General features: G+C 37.0%; 1 protein-coding gene across 1 annotated transcript in view; it reads right to left on the reverse strand.

Annotated features, from left to right (window-relative positions):
* Window positions 1-17,241, reverse strand: part of GLRA3 (glycine receptor alpha 3) — a 157,210-nt gene that overhangs the window by 120,817 nt on the left and 19,152 nt on the right. Inside the window, exon 2 of the mRNA XM_089912733.1 lies at window positions 6,195-6,322. Coding sequence (XP_089768859.1) covers window positions 6,195-6,322 — 128 coding nt within the window. The remainder of the gene's footprint in view (window positions 1-6,194; window positions 6,323-17,241) is intronic.

A 17,241-nucleotide genomic window follows, 5' to 3' on the forward strand; every position in this document is an offset into this window, starting at 1 on the left:
CATACACAAAAATAAACTCAAAATGGATTAAAGACCTAAATATAAGGCCAGACACTATCAAACTCTTAGAGGAAAACATAGGCAGAACACTCTATGACATAAATCACAGCAAGATCTTTTTTGACCCACCTCCTAGACAAATGGAAATAAAAACAAAAATAAACACATGGGACCTAATGAAGCCTAAAAGCTTTTGCACAGCAAAGGAAACCATAAACAAGATGAAAAGACAACCCTCAGATTGGGGGAAAATATTTGCCAATGAAGCAATTGACAAAGGATTCATCTCCAAAATTTACATGCAACTCATGCAGGTCAATATCAAAAAAACAAACAACCCAATCCAAAAATGGGCAAAAGACCTAAACAGACATTTCTCCAAAGAAGATATACAGATGGCCAACAAACACATGAAAGGATGGTCAGCATTACTAATCATTAGAGTAATGCAAATCAAAACTACAATGAGGTACCACCTCACACCGGTCTGAAGAAAAGGAAACCCTCTTGCACTGTTGGTGGGAATGTAAGTTGATATAGCCACTATGGAGAACAGTATGGAGGTTCCTTAAAAAACTAAAAATAGAACTACCATATGACCCAGCAGTCCCACTACTGGGCATATACCCTGAGAAAACCATAATTCAAAAAGAGTCATATACTACAATGTTGATTGCAGAACTATTTTCAATAGCCAGGACATGGAAGCAACCTAAGTGTCCATTGACAAAGGAATGGATAAAGGAGATGTGGCACATATGTAAAATGGAATATTATTCATCCATAAAAAGAAGTGAAACTGAGTTATTTGTAGTGAAGTGGATGGACTTAGAGTCTGTCATACAGAGTGAAGTAAGTCAAAAAGAGAAAAACAAATGCCATATGCTAACACACATATATGGAATGTAAAAAAAAAAATGGTTCTAATGAACCTAAGGGCAGGACAGGAATAAAGATGCAGACATAGAGAATGGACTTGAGGACACGGGGAGGGGGAAGGGTAAGCTGGGATGAAGTGAGAGAGTGGCATGGACATATATACACTACCAAATGTAAAACAGATAGCTAGTGGGAAGCAGCTGCATAGCACAGGGAGATCAGCTCGGTGCTTTGTGACCACCTAGAGGGATGGGATAGGGTGGGGGGGGAAGGGAGATGCAAGAGAGAGTGGATATGGGGATATATATATGCATATAGCTGATTCACTTTGTTATACAGCAGAAACTAACACAACATTGTAAAGCAATTATACTCCAGTAAAGATGTTGAAAAAAAAAGAAAAAAAGAATCAAACAAAATCTAAAAATACAGGGTGCAAAATTTAAATCTGTGAACATTTCAGGTGTTCATCTACAGTTTTAGAAAGCCTTATTTTTTTTTTGAAGTTTTCAACTTTTTTTTTTTACATCTTTATTGGAGTATAATTGCTTTACAATGCTGTGTTAGTTTCTGCTTTATAACAAAGTGAATCAGCTATACATATACATATGTTCCCATACCCCTTCCCTCTTGAGTCTCCCTCCCTCCCACCCACCCTCCCTCTCCTACCCCTCTAGGTGGTCACAAAGCACCGAGTTGATCTCCCTGTGCTTTGCGGCTTCTTCCCACTAGCTATCTATTTTATTTTTGGTAGTGTATGTATGTCCATGCCACTCTCTCACTTTGTCCCAGCTTACCCTTCTCCCTCCCCGTATCCTCCAGTCTATTCTCTAGTAGGTCTGCATCTTTATTCCCATCTTGCCCCTAGGTTCTTCATGACCATTTTTTTTTTGATTCCATATATATGTGTTAGCATATGGTATTTGTTTTTCTCTTTCTGGCTTACTTCACTCTGTATGACAGACTCTAGGTCCATCCACCTCACTACAAATAACTCAATTTCGAGAAAGGCTTATTTTTAAGAGATTTTTCTTGTTAAAATGACATTGTATTACATAAAAATGAAAATAGAAAATACAGTTTTTTCAGAAAATAACTGTGAATTTTATTCAAGAAGCATTGTATCTGGATGGATAGGAATAATTAAAATGGATAAAGAAGATTCTAACACTTTCCCTGAAAAAAAAATATGTGCAGAAATGAGTAATAGGTACACATTCCATTCTGGGGATAGAATGAGTTATAGCAGAAGAGACTATGAAAATTGCACTTGTGATGTGGGAGAAAAGGATTAATATAGAGGAATATTACAGATGAAAAGACAGAAACCACAGAGACATAGTGAAGGCGAACAATGTTATTTCTAGATAAAGAGAATGGTCATTGGAGGCAGAATGATAAAACCTAACGAAAATGCAATAAATATATAGGAGGAATACACAAACAGGTGATTGCTGACAGAGTACTTTCTGCCTGAATCCAAATTAGTTTTAAGGTTATCAAAGACCAACTGAGCGCCTAAACAATAGAGTCAAAGGAAAGAAACAAAATCTAGAAAAAGCTGGTAGACAGTCTAGTTAAATAATATTTTATTGTCTATGGATTTACTTTTATTTTCTATGCAATTGCTTTTTTTCTGTTAAACTGGTTTCCAGTTTCCAATGATTCCTGGAAACTTCTATTTCAGGATGGAGGATCGAGCATAGTTTTCTTCTCTCCAAATGCATAAAAATGATATTATTGAATAAAAATGAGACTAGATATATCACACCAAAGAGAACGAGAGGAAAGTCAGAATTGGTTTAATCACATAAAATATAGAAGGCAGAAGAAAATGGTTGACAGACAAAACAGAGAAAAGTCTAAAATAAATGATGATTAGAACTGCATGGAGAAGGAAGCTAAGTGCTAAGAGGCACAAAGTTCAGGGTCATCATCCACAGGAAAGGAGGTGGGTAGTTAGGTTGGGCAGCAGGGGAGGCCATAGACGCCTGTCTCAGGAAGCTCCCTGCTCCCTTATTCATAGTCCCCTAGAGCCGGGATGGCCTGGAATTTCCATGGGTTTGAAGGATGCACATAACTTTTTTTTTTTCCTTTTGCAAACATAGCTTATTAAGGTGATTGGAAATAATATGATTCTGTAAGCAATGCTGACTTTTTAAATGTTTTCTTTTTCCAGCTTTATTGAGATATAAAAGGCATACAACATTGTGTAAGTTCAAGATGTACAACGTGTTGATTTGATACTGCAATAAGATGATGACTTTAGCATTAGCTAACACCTCCACCGTCACATAATTACTGTTTCTTTTTTGTGGTGAGAACTTTTAAGTCTATAATAGAGTACTGTTAACTATAATCTCAAGGCTATACATTAGATTCCCAGAATTTATTCAACTTCTCTTTGCAAAAAAAAAAAAAAATAACTGGGGAAAACAGGGTTCCTGCCAGTACCTCAAAACGAAAGTCATCGCTATTCTGGCATTTGGAGAACCCCAGAGCAAAGCCTTGCCACTCAACACTCACCTAAAGCAAAGCTGTGCCCAGGGCAGTATCATCTCTGTCAGATTTCCTTTCCCAGAGAGAGAAACAGCAGAAAACTATCTCTCTCCATACACAGCAGACAAAACATGTATCAGCACCCGGGCAAATCAACTCAGCCCTTCCTCAACGGCAAAGCATTTCCATCACATGCAAGAAAACTAATGGCTTCAAGAGAGTGAACAAGATGAATAAACATAATTATTCCTGCAGGAAAAAAAGAGAAATTATCGGGCAGAAAAGAAAAACAGAAGAGGTAGAATGCAAGAATGGAGGCATCCAATTAGCGGTCTAGTTAGTGCAAAGAACTTTCATAGCACCTTCTTTGTAAAAGGCCTGGAAAGCCATCAAAGAGATTAAACAGATGCTCACTGGAAGTGACCAATTTTCCTTTTGGAGTGTTTGCCTCAAAGAAGTAGAATTGTGCTGAAGGTCTGCTGAGGCTATTCATCACTAATATTTTTGGACAATTTAATTTTTACCCAATTCAGGTCCACGATTTTTACTATTATCATAAAACAACAAACAGATAAACATACAAAATAACACCCGCCTGGCAATGTGCAACACAACCTTCCTGCAGTTTGTGTGGCTTATGCCTGTTACTGCAGTGTTTTCTCTCAAACAAATAGGATTTTTAAAAGGTGTACTTATTTTAGAGAAATGATGCAAAATAGTACAAATAAGTATCATAATTTTGTTTAAAGAAAAATGTCTACATCTAGAGTTTTTCAAACTTAGCAGTATATAAAAGAGCAAATACAAAGTTACATTTTTTTTTTTTTTTTTTTTTGCGGTATGCGGGCCTCTCACTGTTGTGGCCTCTCCCGTTGCGGAGCACAGGCTCCGGACGCGCAGGCTCAGCGGCCATGGCTCACGGGCCCAGCCGCTCTGCGGCATGTGGGATCTTCCCAGACCGGGGCACGAACCCGTGTCCCCTGCATCGTTAGGCGGACTCTCAACCACTGCGCCACCAGGGATGCCCCAAAGTTACATTTTAATAAAGTCATTTTATAGTTTTTTAATAATTGTTCTTTTCTATGGTCTGGAAGGTAAATTTTGTTTTAATGTAAATGTATTTGTGAAAACAATCACAAATTTAAAATCAGTATTCCAGAAATAAATTTTATAATAATGTGTTTGAGACTGAAATAATTATCAGTAATATTATTGTTGAATGTTGATAATTTGAAAGGCGAAAACGCTGTCACATTATTATAATTTGCACTTCATTGATTGTTAATTAGGTTGAATATTCTAATTTATCTTCTGCAAATTGTCTGAGAATGTCTCTACTAAGATTTTTTGTTTTCCTCATACGAAATTTATAAATTCCTGAAAGGTCAAACATACAGATTTTTCTCAATAATTTTATATTTTAAAAACATTTTCCTATTGTCTGATCAGTTATCTAGGTATTTTCTAGGTTGTTTTTTTTTTTTTTCATTAAGATTTTAATCCATGTCCAGTGGTCAGGACTCCGTGCTTCCACTGCAGGGACATGGGTTCCATCCCTGGTCGGGGAACTAAGGCCCTGCATGCTGCACAGCACAGCCAAAAAAAAAAAAAAAATTTCTTTTTAATCCATGAAGAAGTGAATACTAAATCATTTAAGTTATTGTAATATATTGTCACATCTGTTTGGCAAATTTCTGTTCCTATTCTTTTTTAAAAAATATATAGTTAATTTTGCTCCTTTATTTTTTTCAAAAAAACTTAGACTAGTGGAATATCACATTATTGATAGACATGCCCCTAAAATCTCACAGTATTAATTCCTGGTTTTTGACAAATTGGAAGGGAAAGCATATATAATATCCACTTTAAATTAGTTCATTTGATTCAGTAGGCACATTTTTTAAAAGAGAAAGAAAATAGACAAGGGAATAGAGGGGAAGGTGGTAGGGTGATGACTGAAATAGGTGAAGGAGATTAAAAGTTATGAACTTCCAGCTGTAAAATAAATAAGTCAATGGCGATGTAATGTACAGCATAGGGAATATAGTCAACAATGTTGTAACAAGTTTGTATGGTGACAGATGGTACCTAAACTCATTGCAATCACCATCTCATAGTGTATAAAAATATCAAATCATGAGATTGTACACAAACTAATGTAATGTTGTATGGTCCAAAGAAGACTAATTGTGAGAGCTATTAACATGAGAATATATTTCTTCTTTTAAGGCATATCTTTGACCAATATAGTGCTTGGAGGATTATTGGAAATAAGCTTTAGAATTTGGGGGGAAATCAATTTGAAAATTTATCTTGTTTCATCATCTGTCATACAGAGTGAAGTCAGTCAGAAAGAGAAAAACAAATACCCTATGCTAACACATATATATGGAACCTAAAAAAATAAAAAGGTTCTGACAAACCTAGGGGCAGGACAGGAATAAAGATGCAGATGTAGAGAATGGACTTGAGGACATGGGGAGGGGGAAAGGTAAGCTGGGGTGAAGTGAGAGAGTGGCATGAACTTACATACACTACCAAATGTAAAATAGATAGCTAGTGGGAAGCAGCCGCATAGCACAGGGAGATCAGCTCGGTGCTTTATGACCACCTAGAGGGGTGGGATAGGGAGGGTGGGAGGGAGGGAGATGCAAGAGGGAGGAGATATGGGGATATATGTATATGTATAGCCGATTAACTCTGTTATAGGGCAGAAACTAGCACACTATTGTAAAGCAATCATACTCCAATAAAGATGTTAAAACATAATAAAAAATAAAACACATGTCATATATTCTAGTAAGTAAAACAATTACCTTTAAAATTGGGTCTGATTCTTGCATCATACCCCGACGTCCTTCCCATTAATTTATCCAGAAAGTCAGAAGGTGACATTGGGGCACTTCGAGACCTTGCACTATCTGTTTCCTTTGTTGCAACCAAGCTGCAAATGAGAAAAAATAATACAGATTTTACCCAAAGAAAAAGTCTTCCTAACAGTTGTTACCTAGAAATAGAAAATAAAAATGCTAAGCAAAAAAAAAACAAAACTTTAAGTTCAATAAAACAAAAAAATACAGTTTGGGGCTTCCCTGGCGGCGCAGTGGTTGAGAGTCCGCCTGCCGATGCAGGGGACACGGGTTCGTGCCCCGGTCTGGGACGATCCCACATGCCGCAGAGCGGCTGGGCCCGTGAGCCATGGCCGCTGAGCCTGCGCGTCCAGAGCCTGTGCTCCGCAACGGGAGAGGCCACAACAGTGAGAGGCCCATGTACCACACACACACACAAAAAATACGGTTTGAAAACACTAAAACAAAAAAAAAAAGGTTTATATACTGTATAGTGAATATTATCATAGTGACAGATAGGTATTTATAGATTTACAGTCAGAATTTATAATTTTTCACATGTATTCAGTAGTGACAATATTTGAGTTAAGTCTGGAAACAAAGCCACTCCAAATTATTAGGCTTCCAAAATTTGTATTTATCCAAATTTGATTTCTGATTGCAATTTTTAGCTAAAATTATCCTAAGTTGTTCAGACATAAGAAAATATGAAAGTTCAGCTGTGAAATACAATTCTTATTGCTTTTATAGAGGAAAAGAACATCACCTTTCAAGTTTTAAGAATTGTTCTCAACAGTAATAAAACTTCGGTCCTATAGGTTAAACAACAATGTTCTTTTCTTCAATTAGAGTGAGTGCTTCCTATATTAGTAACATACTCAGTTCAATTCATTCTGCTTTCACTTGGTGTCATTCATACACAGTACATTTTGTTCAGACCTAAAATTTGTGCATGGAGTTTGAGAAATTACCATAAATGTGGTCTGTGCAGTTGGCTATTATGGAATGAGAACCTGTGTCCAGGAAAGTTAAAGGGTTATTGTATTTTTTTCATTCAAACATTTTCCTTTTTCTGCAGCTGCTCATCCTAGAAGCCCACAAATGACTGAACCCCCGACCAGCTCCTCATTTACCTAGGTTGGTCCCAGAAGGTCTAGGCCTACTTGCTAATATCAAATGATTCTTTTTATCCACAGAGTTTGCTCAGAAAAGTGAAGCAGGCTTTCTGAACACACATCTGTTTGAAATATTTATATTCAACCTGACGTTACTTCCTGCGATTGTCAGTCATCATGTCCTCCCAGCTCTGTCACTCAACTTAGAGCCTCGCCAAACCCTGAACCTTTGTGGTCACTCTCAGCAGTATCAAGTTATTAAATTCCTCCTGCCAGAATGTTTAATAAGAAGGGAAAATAAACCTTAGAGCCATCACCATTAAATCGTCTACCACACACATATATTCAGTAATTCATAATCACAATGGTAAAATCCAATATCAGTGGTAATGTGAGAACAATATTTCTGAAAGTATAGTATCACAGTTAACAGCACCTATTAACTCTTGCCCTGTTCTAGAGGATCTATCTAGTTCTGGACATTCTGAATCACTTATCTTCTCAATAACTTTCATTCTGTCTTTCTTTCTTTCTCTCTAAACAGAAGCTTCTTCTCTCCCTATTCTTCTGGTTCCATATTACTTTGTAAGCCTTTATCTCTGATTATTACTAGTCAGTTGAACTCCTTGCCATGCTGATCCCTGGAAAGTTTATTCTAATGTCATCATCATCATCATGAAAGGAAAAACAACGCTCCTCTCCTCTCAATAACTCCAGAACTTTCTTCTACCATCTGGTTTTAAGTAACTTTTACCTGCCCTCTTAAGCAGCATTTGTCCACTTTCCATGGCCCAAGAACAGCAGGCAGAAGAAGGCATTGTCAGAGCTCTCCTAGCTACATATTACTGCTTCTAAACTATTCCCTGTATTTCTTTTGCAAAACCCTTCCTTTCAGTTGTCAGAAAATAGTACATTCTTTCACCAACAAATAAACCAACTTACCTGGCTCTGAACCAGTAATACTGTGTCTCCCTACTTTTAAAAAAAAATTATAGTTAACTATGTACGCTGAATTGGCATTCCCTCACATTTTGCACTGCATGGGGGAGATTATCATAGGTTATCCATGTCAGCCCTATATGCAGTGACATGTATCCTTAGAAGAGAGATGCAGAGGTATATTTGATGGCAGGCAGAAGAGGGAAGTCAGTGTGGCCGAGAAGCAGAGATTAGAGTGATGTGGCCGTAGGCAAGGAATGCCGGCGTTCAACAGAGGCTGGAATAGGAAGGGACTGAGTCTCCCCTAGAACCTCCGAGGGAGCATGGTCCTCCTCACATCTTGTTTTGGGCCCAGTGAACTGATTTCAGACTTCTGGCATCCAGAACTCTGAGAAAATAAATTTCTGCAGTTTTATGCCACCCAGTTTGTAGTAAATTGTTACAGCAGTCAGAGGAAACTAAAAGAAGCCTTCCTGTGAATTTTGCATTTTAGTTACTCTACCGTTCAAATCCAAAATTTCTCTGCTGTTCTTTCTGTAATTTCTATCTCTCTGTTGGTATTTTGTATTTGGTGAGATATTATTGTCATACTTTCTCTCCAGTTCTTTGGGCATGGTTTCTTTTAGCTCTTTGAATGTATTTAAAATAGCTGATTTATGGTCTTTGCCTAGTAATTGACTTTTCTGAACAAATTCTGTAAAGTCTATATTATTTATCGTATATGACTATGCGATATCTTTTCACTTAGCTTAGAGATCAGCTAATAATTGGACAGGGATTTTTTTTAATTCCCAGGACCAATAAATCTCATAGTATTTGCTGGGGGTCCTGAGTTCATGGGGTTTTGCTTCAACTTTGAGTCAGGCAGTTGACAAATCTGCCTTAGCCTTTACCTCCTATTTACACAGGGCCCAAATGCCCCCAGAGTTGAGAATTCAGGGTCTCTCTGGGTTCTTCCTGAGCATGCATACAGCCCTGGGTGTATTCATTTGCCAGGACTCTCTTAACAAATTACCACTGACTGGGTGGTTTAAACAACAGAAATTAATTTTCTCACAATTCTGGAGGCTAGGAATCCAAGATCAAGTTGTTGGCAGGGCTAGTTTCCTCTGAGGGCCTCCATCCTTGCTTGTAGGTGGCCGTCTTCTCTCTGTGTCTTCACATGGTCCTTCCTCTTTGTGTGTCTATGTCTTAATCTCTTCCTAGAAGGACACCAGTCATATCAGATTAGGGTCCACCAATTTGACTCCATTATATCTTAATTATCTACAAATAAAGTCATGTTCTGAGGTATTGGGAGTTAGAACTTCAACATGTGAAATTTTGGAAGGATGCAGTTCAGCCCACCATACTGAATGCTCACAGCCTTGTACATAACGTGTGGACTTCTAGATGCCCAAGAATATGTGGAGCTTTTCTAAACCCCTATGAACATATCATTCTGCTGCTTTTTCTTTTAAGATTCATGGTTAGTCTGCACCCACTGTTCTCTACTGCCTCAGGTACTCATGAAGTTAAAAATTTGACAAACATCTCCGGGAAAGGGTAAGCTCCAAGTTAGGTCAAATAAAAGTCTTGCGAGTGAGGTATCCCAGAAAACCTCCAGACAGGTCAAATAATGACAATTTTCCAAGAATATGGTTTTAAAGGAATTCAAACTCCATGCTGTCCCCTCTGGTAGCTGCCAGGCTGCTGTTTTTACTGTTATTGTAGGCTATAGGCTTACAATGCTACCGTGGAGCTCGAGACAGGGGGATGGGAATAGGGCAAGTTATAACACCAGAAATCCCACTGTTCTTACCAAGATTCAGATGTTTTTCTTGATTAAACTAATTCGTGGATTACTGCACATCTCTGATTAATTACCAGAGTTCTGAACAAGTTGATTGTCACTTTTTTTGACAGTTTTCTCACTGCTTTTACAGAGGAGGGAATTTACAGAGGTCGGTATTCCACTAATTTTGCTATCACTGATCTGACAGTGTGTTCCTAGATTTCTTTTTATATTTGTTTTTACTGTATTTGTGTTTTAAAGAGCCACACTCCTCACAGCTCCATCCATCTTTCTCTCTGGATAATTGTAGTCACTCCTGGTAACAGCTAACTCCCATAATACTATTTTGTAAGACTCTAAAAAAAAATCTTTTCTCATAAGTAATGTAAAGATTTGCTTTTAAAAGAAAAGATACAGAGTTTACCTTCTGGGTTTCCCCATAACAAATAGTCAACACTTGTAATTGACTAAATACCAGTAAATATTCTATTAAGAGACATTCTTTTGATGTTATACTTAAAAATTAATAAAATCCCTAATATAATTTGATTAATGAGCTTTGAGAAGAATACATGAAATACACATTGGACTGAGATGGAGTGAAGGTAGGTAAGAGATGATAAATTATTTTAAAATTATAATACATAAACTTTTTAAAGACTTGTATAAGCTGAGAGGTTTACTAACAATACAATTAAAGCAACTTATAACAATAAAATTGTAAAGATATACTTTCTCATGCCAAAATGTATTTAAATATCTGTTAAATGTTGAAACAATGAATTTTGAGTTCTCATATAATTTGTTAGGTGCAAAGCACTCTGTTAGGAATGGTAAGTATGTATAACACAAACTTGAATCTGTAGTGTTCACAGTTCAATAGATTACTCTGTCTGGGCCCATCTGGGTTCTACAGAGAATCCTTGGGAAGGATCAGAGCACAGAAGCTGGGAAGTGAGATTATAGTGAGGAGAATGATAGGCTGGCTCCTTTGTTCCTGCCACTTCGAGCAAAACCTTCATGTTTTATAACAGGGATTCACAACCAAGCTCTGCATGATAATACCTATTAATAAATGAGAAAATTCTGAGCAGAGAAATAGTCCAGATTTCTTTACTAGTTATATTTCTTTCAGTGACACGAGAGCCATTCAATGACTTATGGACAATTGATTTTATTTCTAAAGATTCACAGTTTTGACTCAAAAGGAATTACTGTTGGCAAAATTACATTGGGTATTTGGCTAAAAAGCATTTCTACACAGGCTATCCCTTCGCTTCTGAAAATGGTGGAGTCTGTGCATATGGGGAGACTTCTAATCACCTACGACTCTTGCTCTGGTATATTTCTCCTAGAATTTTCTTCCTATTACAGTAATATCTAGCACCATGGAGACTAGCACTGTAGGAAAAATGGTAGACTGTCTTCAGACAACTGTAATCATTTAAGAGAGCTTATAGTAATAAATATACATACACAGTATGAGGCTCTGTGTGACCAATCTGAGATCTTACTCTAATTTTTAAATAGTCAATATCATCTATACTTACATATTCAAAAACATTTTTCTTAAGTTGTTAAAACTCAGGGTGGGGGGAGCTACCATATGATGCAGCAATCCCACTCTTGAGCATATATCCAGACAAAAACATGGTTCGAAGGTACATGCACCCCAATGTTCATTGCAGCACTGTTTACAACAGCCAAGACATGGAAGGAACCCATCGACAGATGAATGGATAAAGATGTGGCACGTATATACAATGGAATATTACTCAGCCATTAAAAATAATGAAATAATGCCATTTGCAGTAACATTGGTGGACCTGGAGATTATCACACTAAATGAAGTAAGTCAGGCAGAGAAAGACAAATATCATTATGATATCACTTACATGCGGAATACTTTAAAAAATGATACAAATGAACTTATTTACAAAACAAAAATGGACTCACAGACTTAGAAAACAAACTTATGGTTACCAAAGGGGAAAGGGGGAGGGGGAGGGATAAATCAGGAGCTTGGGATGAACATACACACACTACAATATATAAGATAGACAACCAACAAGGACCTACTGTGTAGCACAGGGAACTCTACTCAATATTCTGTAATAACCTAAACGGGAAATAATTTGAAAAAGAATAGATATATGTATACGCATAACTGAATTACTTTGCTGTACACCTGAAACTAACACAACATTGTAAATCAACTATACTCCAGTATAAAAAAAAAAAAATTCTTAAAAGGAAAAAAAACTCAGGTTAGGGGGAGGCAGTAAGAAGAAATCTAAGTTGCATTTAGAGTGGATTTTTGGGGTTTTTGTTTTGTTTTGTTTTAAGATCTTTTTTTTTGATGTGGACCATTTTTAAAGTCTTCATTCAATTTGTTACAGTGTTGCTTCTGTTTTATGTTTTGGTTTTTTGGCCCTGAGGCTTGTGGGATCTTAGCTCCCGGACCAGGGATCAAACCCGCATCCCCTGCGGTGGAAGGAGAAGTCTTAACTATTGGACCGCCAGGGAAGTCCCTAGAATGGATTTTGGATAAGAAACTTTATTATGAAGTCCATTTTTTTTTTGTCTAAACCTCGTCTTTCAACATATTTATAGCAAGTTACTAAGTTGTTAGCAAATGACTCATGATCAGTATTTTTGAAGGAAGCATCTTTGGATATTTTAGAAGTCTTTTATTTATGAAAATCTCAAAACAATCTCTGCACAAATTTGCCTGGCTCCCACACTTGGCTTGTCTTTTCTATGCTGTGCCAAGTACTGAATTTACTATTAACTTTCTTGGAAACTCTATGTGGGCTCATACACATTCCCATCAATTAACACATTTTTCACTTAAGAATCTTATATATTCTTATTTTTATAATGACTTGTCACTTGAAAGTTGAGAGACTTCAATTTCTGAGAGACTGGCAGAAGCCTATATTTTTTAAGCATTAAAATCAAATACCAAAATCCATCAAAAAGATAAGTCCCTGCCCCTCCCCTTCTATCCCCTCCCTTCCTCTTTAATGAGACAAGAAAGTAAAATATATCCACTTTTGGAGGGCAGAAATAACTACTAAATAGAGATGCTGTAAAGATGGATTTAATATCATTGTCCATACTTATTTCACTCTGCTAAATGCACCTTAAAATTGAGAGAAAATATGAAAGCTGTAGCTAGGAAACGTAATATGGGTTTGAGATGAGTCTTGGCACGAGGGCCACAAATCTCTGTGCATCTATTTTCATGAGTTGGTTTGCACAGAAGCACAGTGACTTATGGGGAATAAATCAGTGCCCAGACTCTTGAGGCAGAGAAGGTTTGGGGTATAAGGGGGAAAGACAGTTGACTATGTATTCTCTAGCTTTATAAACCAGTCCTATGGGGTTACAACTCTTAGTGAAAAAAAACTGTCACAGTTACTATTATTTGGAACTTTCTGAGCTGCAGACACAAGCAATTGATATTTCAAGCCCACAGTTTGAAAAATAAAACCCAGAATTGAAGAGATGAACATTCTTTCCAATTCTTTATGGCTTTAGTCTCTTTATGGGAGAACTAAAGAGAAACTGAAACATCTGAGAATACGTGATGTTTTGAGCATTTCACACTAAAGCATCCTGCCTTAGAAGAGGACGAATTGTTTGCCATGATGACACAGGCAGTGAAGCGGGCTTTAAGTTGATTGTTTAATATTAATTATTTTAAAAAGAGGCCAAAGTGGAAGAATATAAAAGGACTATTCTAGAATACCCTTGGAGGCTCAGAGAAATAACTCAAAATTAAAAGGGTACTGGGATCTTGATTCTTCCCACTGTGAGCAATGTGCCAGTGAAATACGATTATCATTTTAAAGCGATCTCATTTCTCTCTGCAGTTTGATGAGGCTTGGGTTATTTTAAATTCACCTAACAATAAAAATGGTAGCTGCTTCCTGATCTCTCAGGCACAGGATTCATGTATATATATGATATCATTTTATTCTCATAACAACTTTTCTAGTTAGATATTATTACCTATGTATTACAGATGAAGACACTAAGGTAAAGAGGTTTTTTCCCAGGCCACTCAGATATTAAATTTATAAGCCAATATTTTATTTTTATTTATCTTATTTATTCTATTTTTTAAATTAATTAATTAATTTTTGGCTGCATTGGGTCTTCGTAGCTGTGTGTGGGCTTTCTCTTGTTGCAGCAAGCAGGGGCTACTCTTCATTGTGGTGTGTGGTCTTCTCACTGCGGTGGCTTCCCTTGTTGCGGAGCACGGGCTCTAGGCACGTGGGCTTCAGTAGTAGTGGCACGCAGACTCAGTAGTTGTGGCGTGTGGGCTCTAGAGCGCAGGCTCATTAGTTGTGGTGCACGGGCTTACTTGCTCCACGGCATGTGGCATCTTCCCGGACCAGGGCTAGAACCCGTGTTGCCTGCATTGGCAGGTGGATTCTTAACCACTACACCACCAGGGAAGTCCCTATAAGCCAATATTTTAAATCAAATTAAACTTTCCACTGAAAACACTAGACAAGGTTAAAAAGAAAACAAAACTGTGCATCGGAGAGCTAAAAACACAGTGAAAAGTCACATGGCTAAGATCTAAGACAAGGAAACTTACAGAAGTGAGTTTCCCTTAAGGATGGCAATAAACTTCAGAGTACCAGCTGAGAGGTTAACAATCTGTGTACAAGTTTTGAAAGCTTTATGGATTTTAGGGGGACAAAAAGGCGTGAACTCCTATGAGTTGGTCTGAGATCGCAAAGAATTACAGCTGCTGAGTAAGAATGAAACAGAAATACAGAAGTCTTAGCAGGAAGCTAAGCATAGCTTGGAATTGCCTCCATTTCTGAAACTGGAATAAAATAATCAGATTGCTAGCAACCTAGCTCTCTGATAAAAGCAAACATACATTAAACTCCTGCTATTCCCACACAAGCTTGTTTCTCTTCCATTCTTTTCAAACTTGGTTAATGGTAACAAAATCTTTACATTTCTCAGCTGGAAAATCTTTGATAACTCTTGACTCCTCTTGTATTCCACATATCATATCCTTCCAGTTGGTCCTACCTTATAATTTTATCCATAATCCAACTACATCTCACCATATCCTCTTCAGCTCCTCTGGTACAACCTACTGCTAGGCATTACCTTTGGAATACTCATTGGTCTTCTATTAATTTAATTAAATTCTACTTATCTTTGTGATCTTGGTATAAGCATCATTTCCTCAGGAAGCCTTACCTATTCTATCTCATTCTGCAAAATCCTGTTACAATATTTATCAAATTTGTATCTCATTAACAGCACTTGTTACAATTGTAATTGTATTTTTAATAAGATTAATCAATCAATGTCTATCTCTGACTTTATAGGATCTTCTATTTAAGCAAAACTCATGACTGTTGCATGTGTTTTAATAGCCCCAGAAGTAATCCAGAGCACCCACAGTAAATAACTGGATAAGTATTTTTGAAATGAATTAACTAAATATAGTGATGGAGAGGTCAAACATTATACACCAGAGAGTGTCCAACATTTTCATCCTTCTGTCCTTCTGCCCAAGTTAGGAGTGATGCTTATGAATAATCAGGGAAGAGCCTAGAACAAATATTTAGAAACAAGGGGAAATCAGGATATAGAAATCTGAAAGAGAAAATTAAAGCAAAGTTGTATGTCTGAAAATCATCATTTAATGGTGGAACTGGAGAATTGTCAATTAGAATGTGATGGGTGCTTTTTTAGCCAGACCTGATTGCAGTGGTATCTACATTCAGTGCTTACATAAATTAGGACTTAGTAGGTATGTCTGTTCAATGCTTGCTAGTTGTCAGTGATAAGTTACATATTGTTTGCGTGTTTGTATATGAAGGGTTAATATAGGGTTATAGGTGCGGGATAGGAGGTGGAGGGATAAGACAGGTGGAGAAGGAGGACTCCAGTAAAGTAGATGACAGGCAGAGTGAAGTAAGTCAGAAAGAGAAAGACAAATACCGTATGCTAACACATATATATGGAATTTAAGAAAAAAAAATGTCATGAAGAACCTAGGGGCAAGACGGGAATAAAGACACAGACCTACTAGAGAATGGACTTGAGGACATGGGGAGGGGGAAGGGTAAGCTGGGACAAAGTGAGAGAGAGGCATGGACATATATACACTACCAATGTAAAATAGATAGCTAGTGGGAAGCAGCCGCATAGCACAGGGAGATCAGCTCGGTGCTTTGTGACCACCTAGAGGGGTGGGATAGGGAGGGTGGGAGGGAAGGAGATGCAGGAGGGAAGAGATATGGGGACATATGTATATGTATAACTGATTCACTTTGTTATAAAGCAGAAACTAACACACCATTGTAAAGCAGTTATACTCCAATAAAGATGTAAAAAAAAAAAAGTAGATGACAGGGATAGATAGTGTAGTCATCTGAGGTTTCTTAACTCTCATCTTTATATAAGTTTGTTCGTTTCATCTACAAAATTTATTTTTATCATAAAGTCACTCAGTTTTACTAAATGCTTTCAAAATGCTGTGCTCAAAACTCATGCTAGTTGTTATAACTTCTATGGAAACTGTCTATTCTCATGGGTAGTAGTTTACTTCTTTATATTTTTGACATCAGCTTATTTCAACTGAAAAATCTAAAAGGCCATAACACAGCTAATTAACTCATTGATTTGTAGCTTCTTAATGACTTGTTTATTTTAAAGAAAACTAATTAAGCATTTCAGAAACATTGAAAATTACTTAGAATAGACTCAATAGTTCCTATTATGTGTCCAGTGCCCAAGATAACTAAATGAAAATCATCATAGTAGAATGGTTGAAGCTCCAGATGGACAGCCAGGAGGCTTACATTTTGTTCTAGTTTTGTCATTAACTAGTTGTTTCACGTTGGGCAAGCCAGATATTCTTTAACCAGTATAAAAATGGAGACTTAAAAGTGGTACACATTTTTCACAGAAAATTGCAGTAAAACAAATGACATATTCTACACATATGTTTCAAAAAATGTCAAATTCTTATGCCAATGTCTGGATTTTGCCTTTGATAGCATGACTCTTTTGGTCAGGGATATTTTTAATTGAAATAAAGAGAAATTCACTCAAGCTAATTAATGTAAAAGGGCCCTGAATGGTATAATAGTATCTCATGAAATCCAAGTGTAGAAAATACCAACAAACTCAGGAAATA

The sequence above is a fragment of the Delphinapterus leucas genome, chromosome 6, assembly GCF_059928025.1.
Source record: "Delphinapterus leucas isolate spDelLeu-1000000601 "Yukka" chromosome 6, BTC_Dleu_Yukka2, whole genome shotgun sequence".
Taxonomy (NCBI): Eukaryota; Metazoa; Chordata; class Mammalia; order Artiodactyla; family Monodontidae; genus Delphinapterus; species Delphinapterus leucas.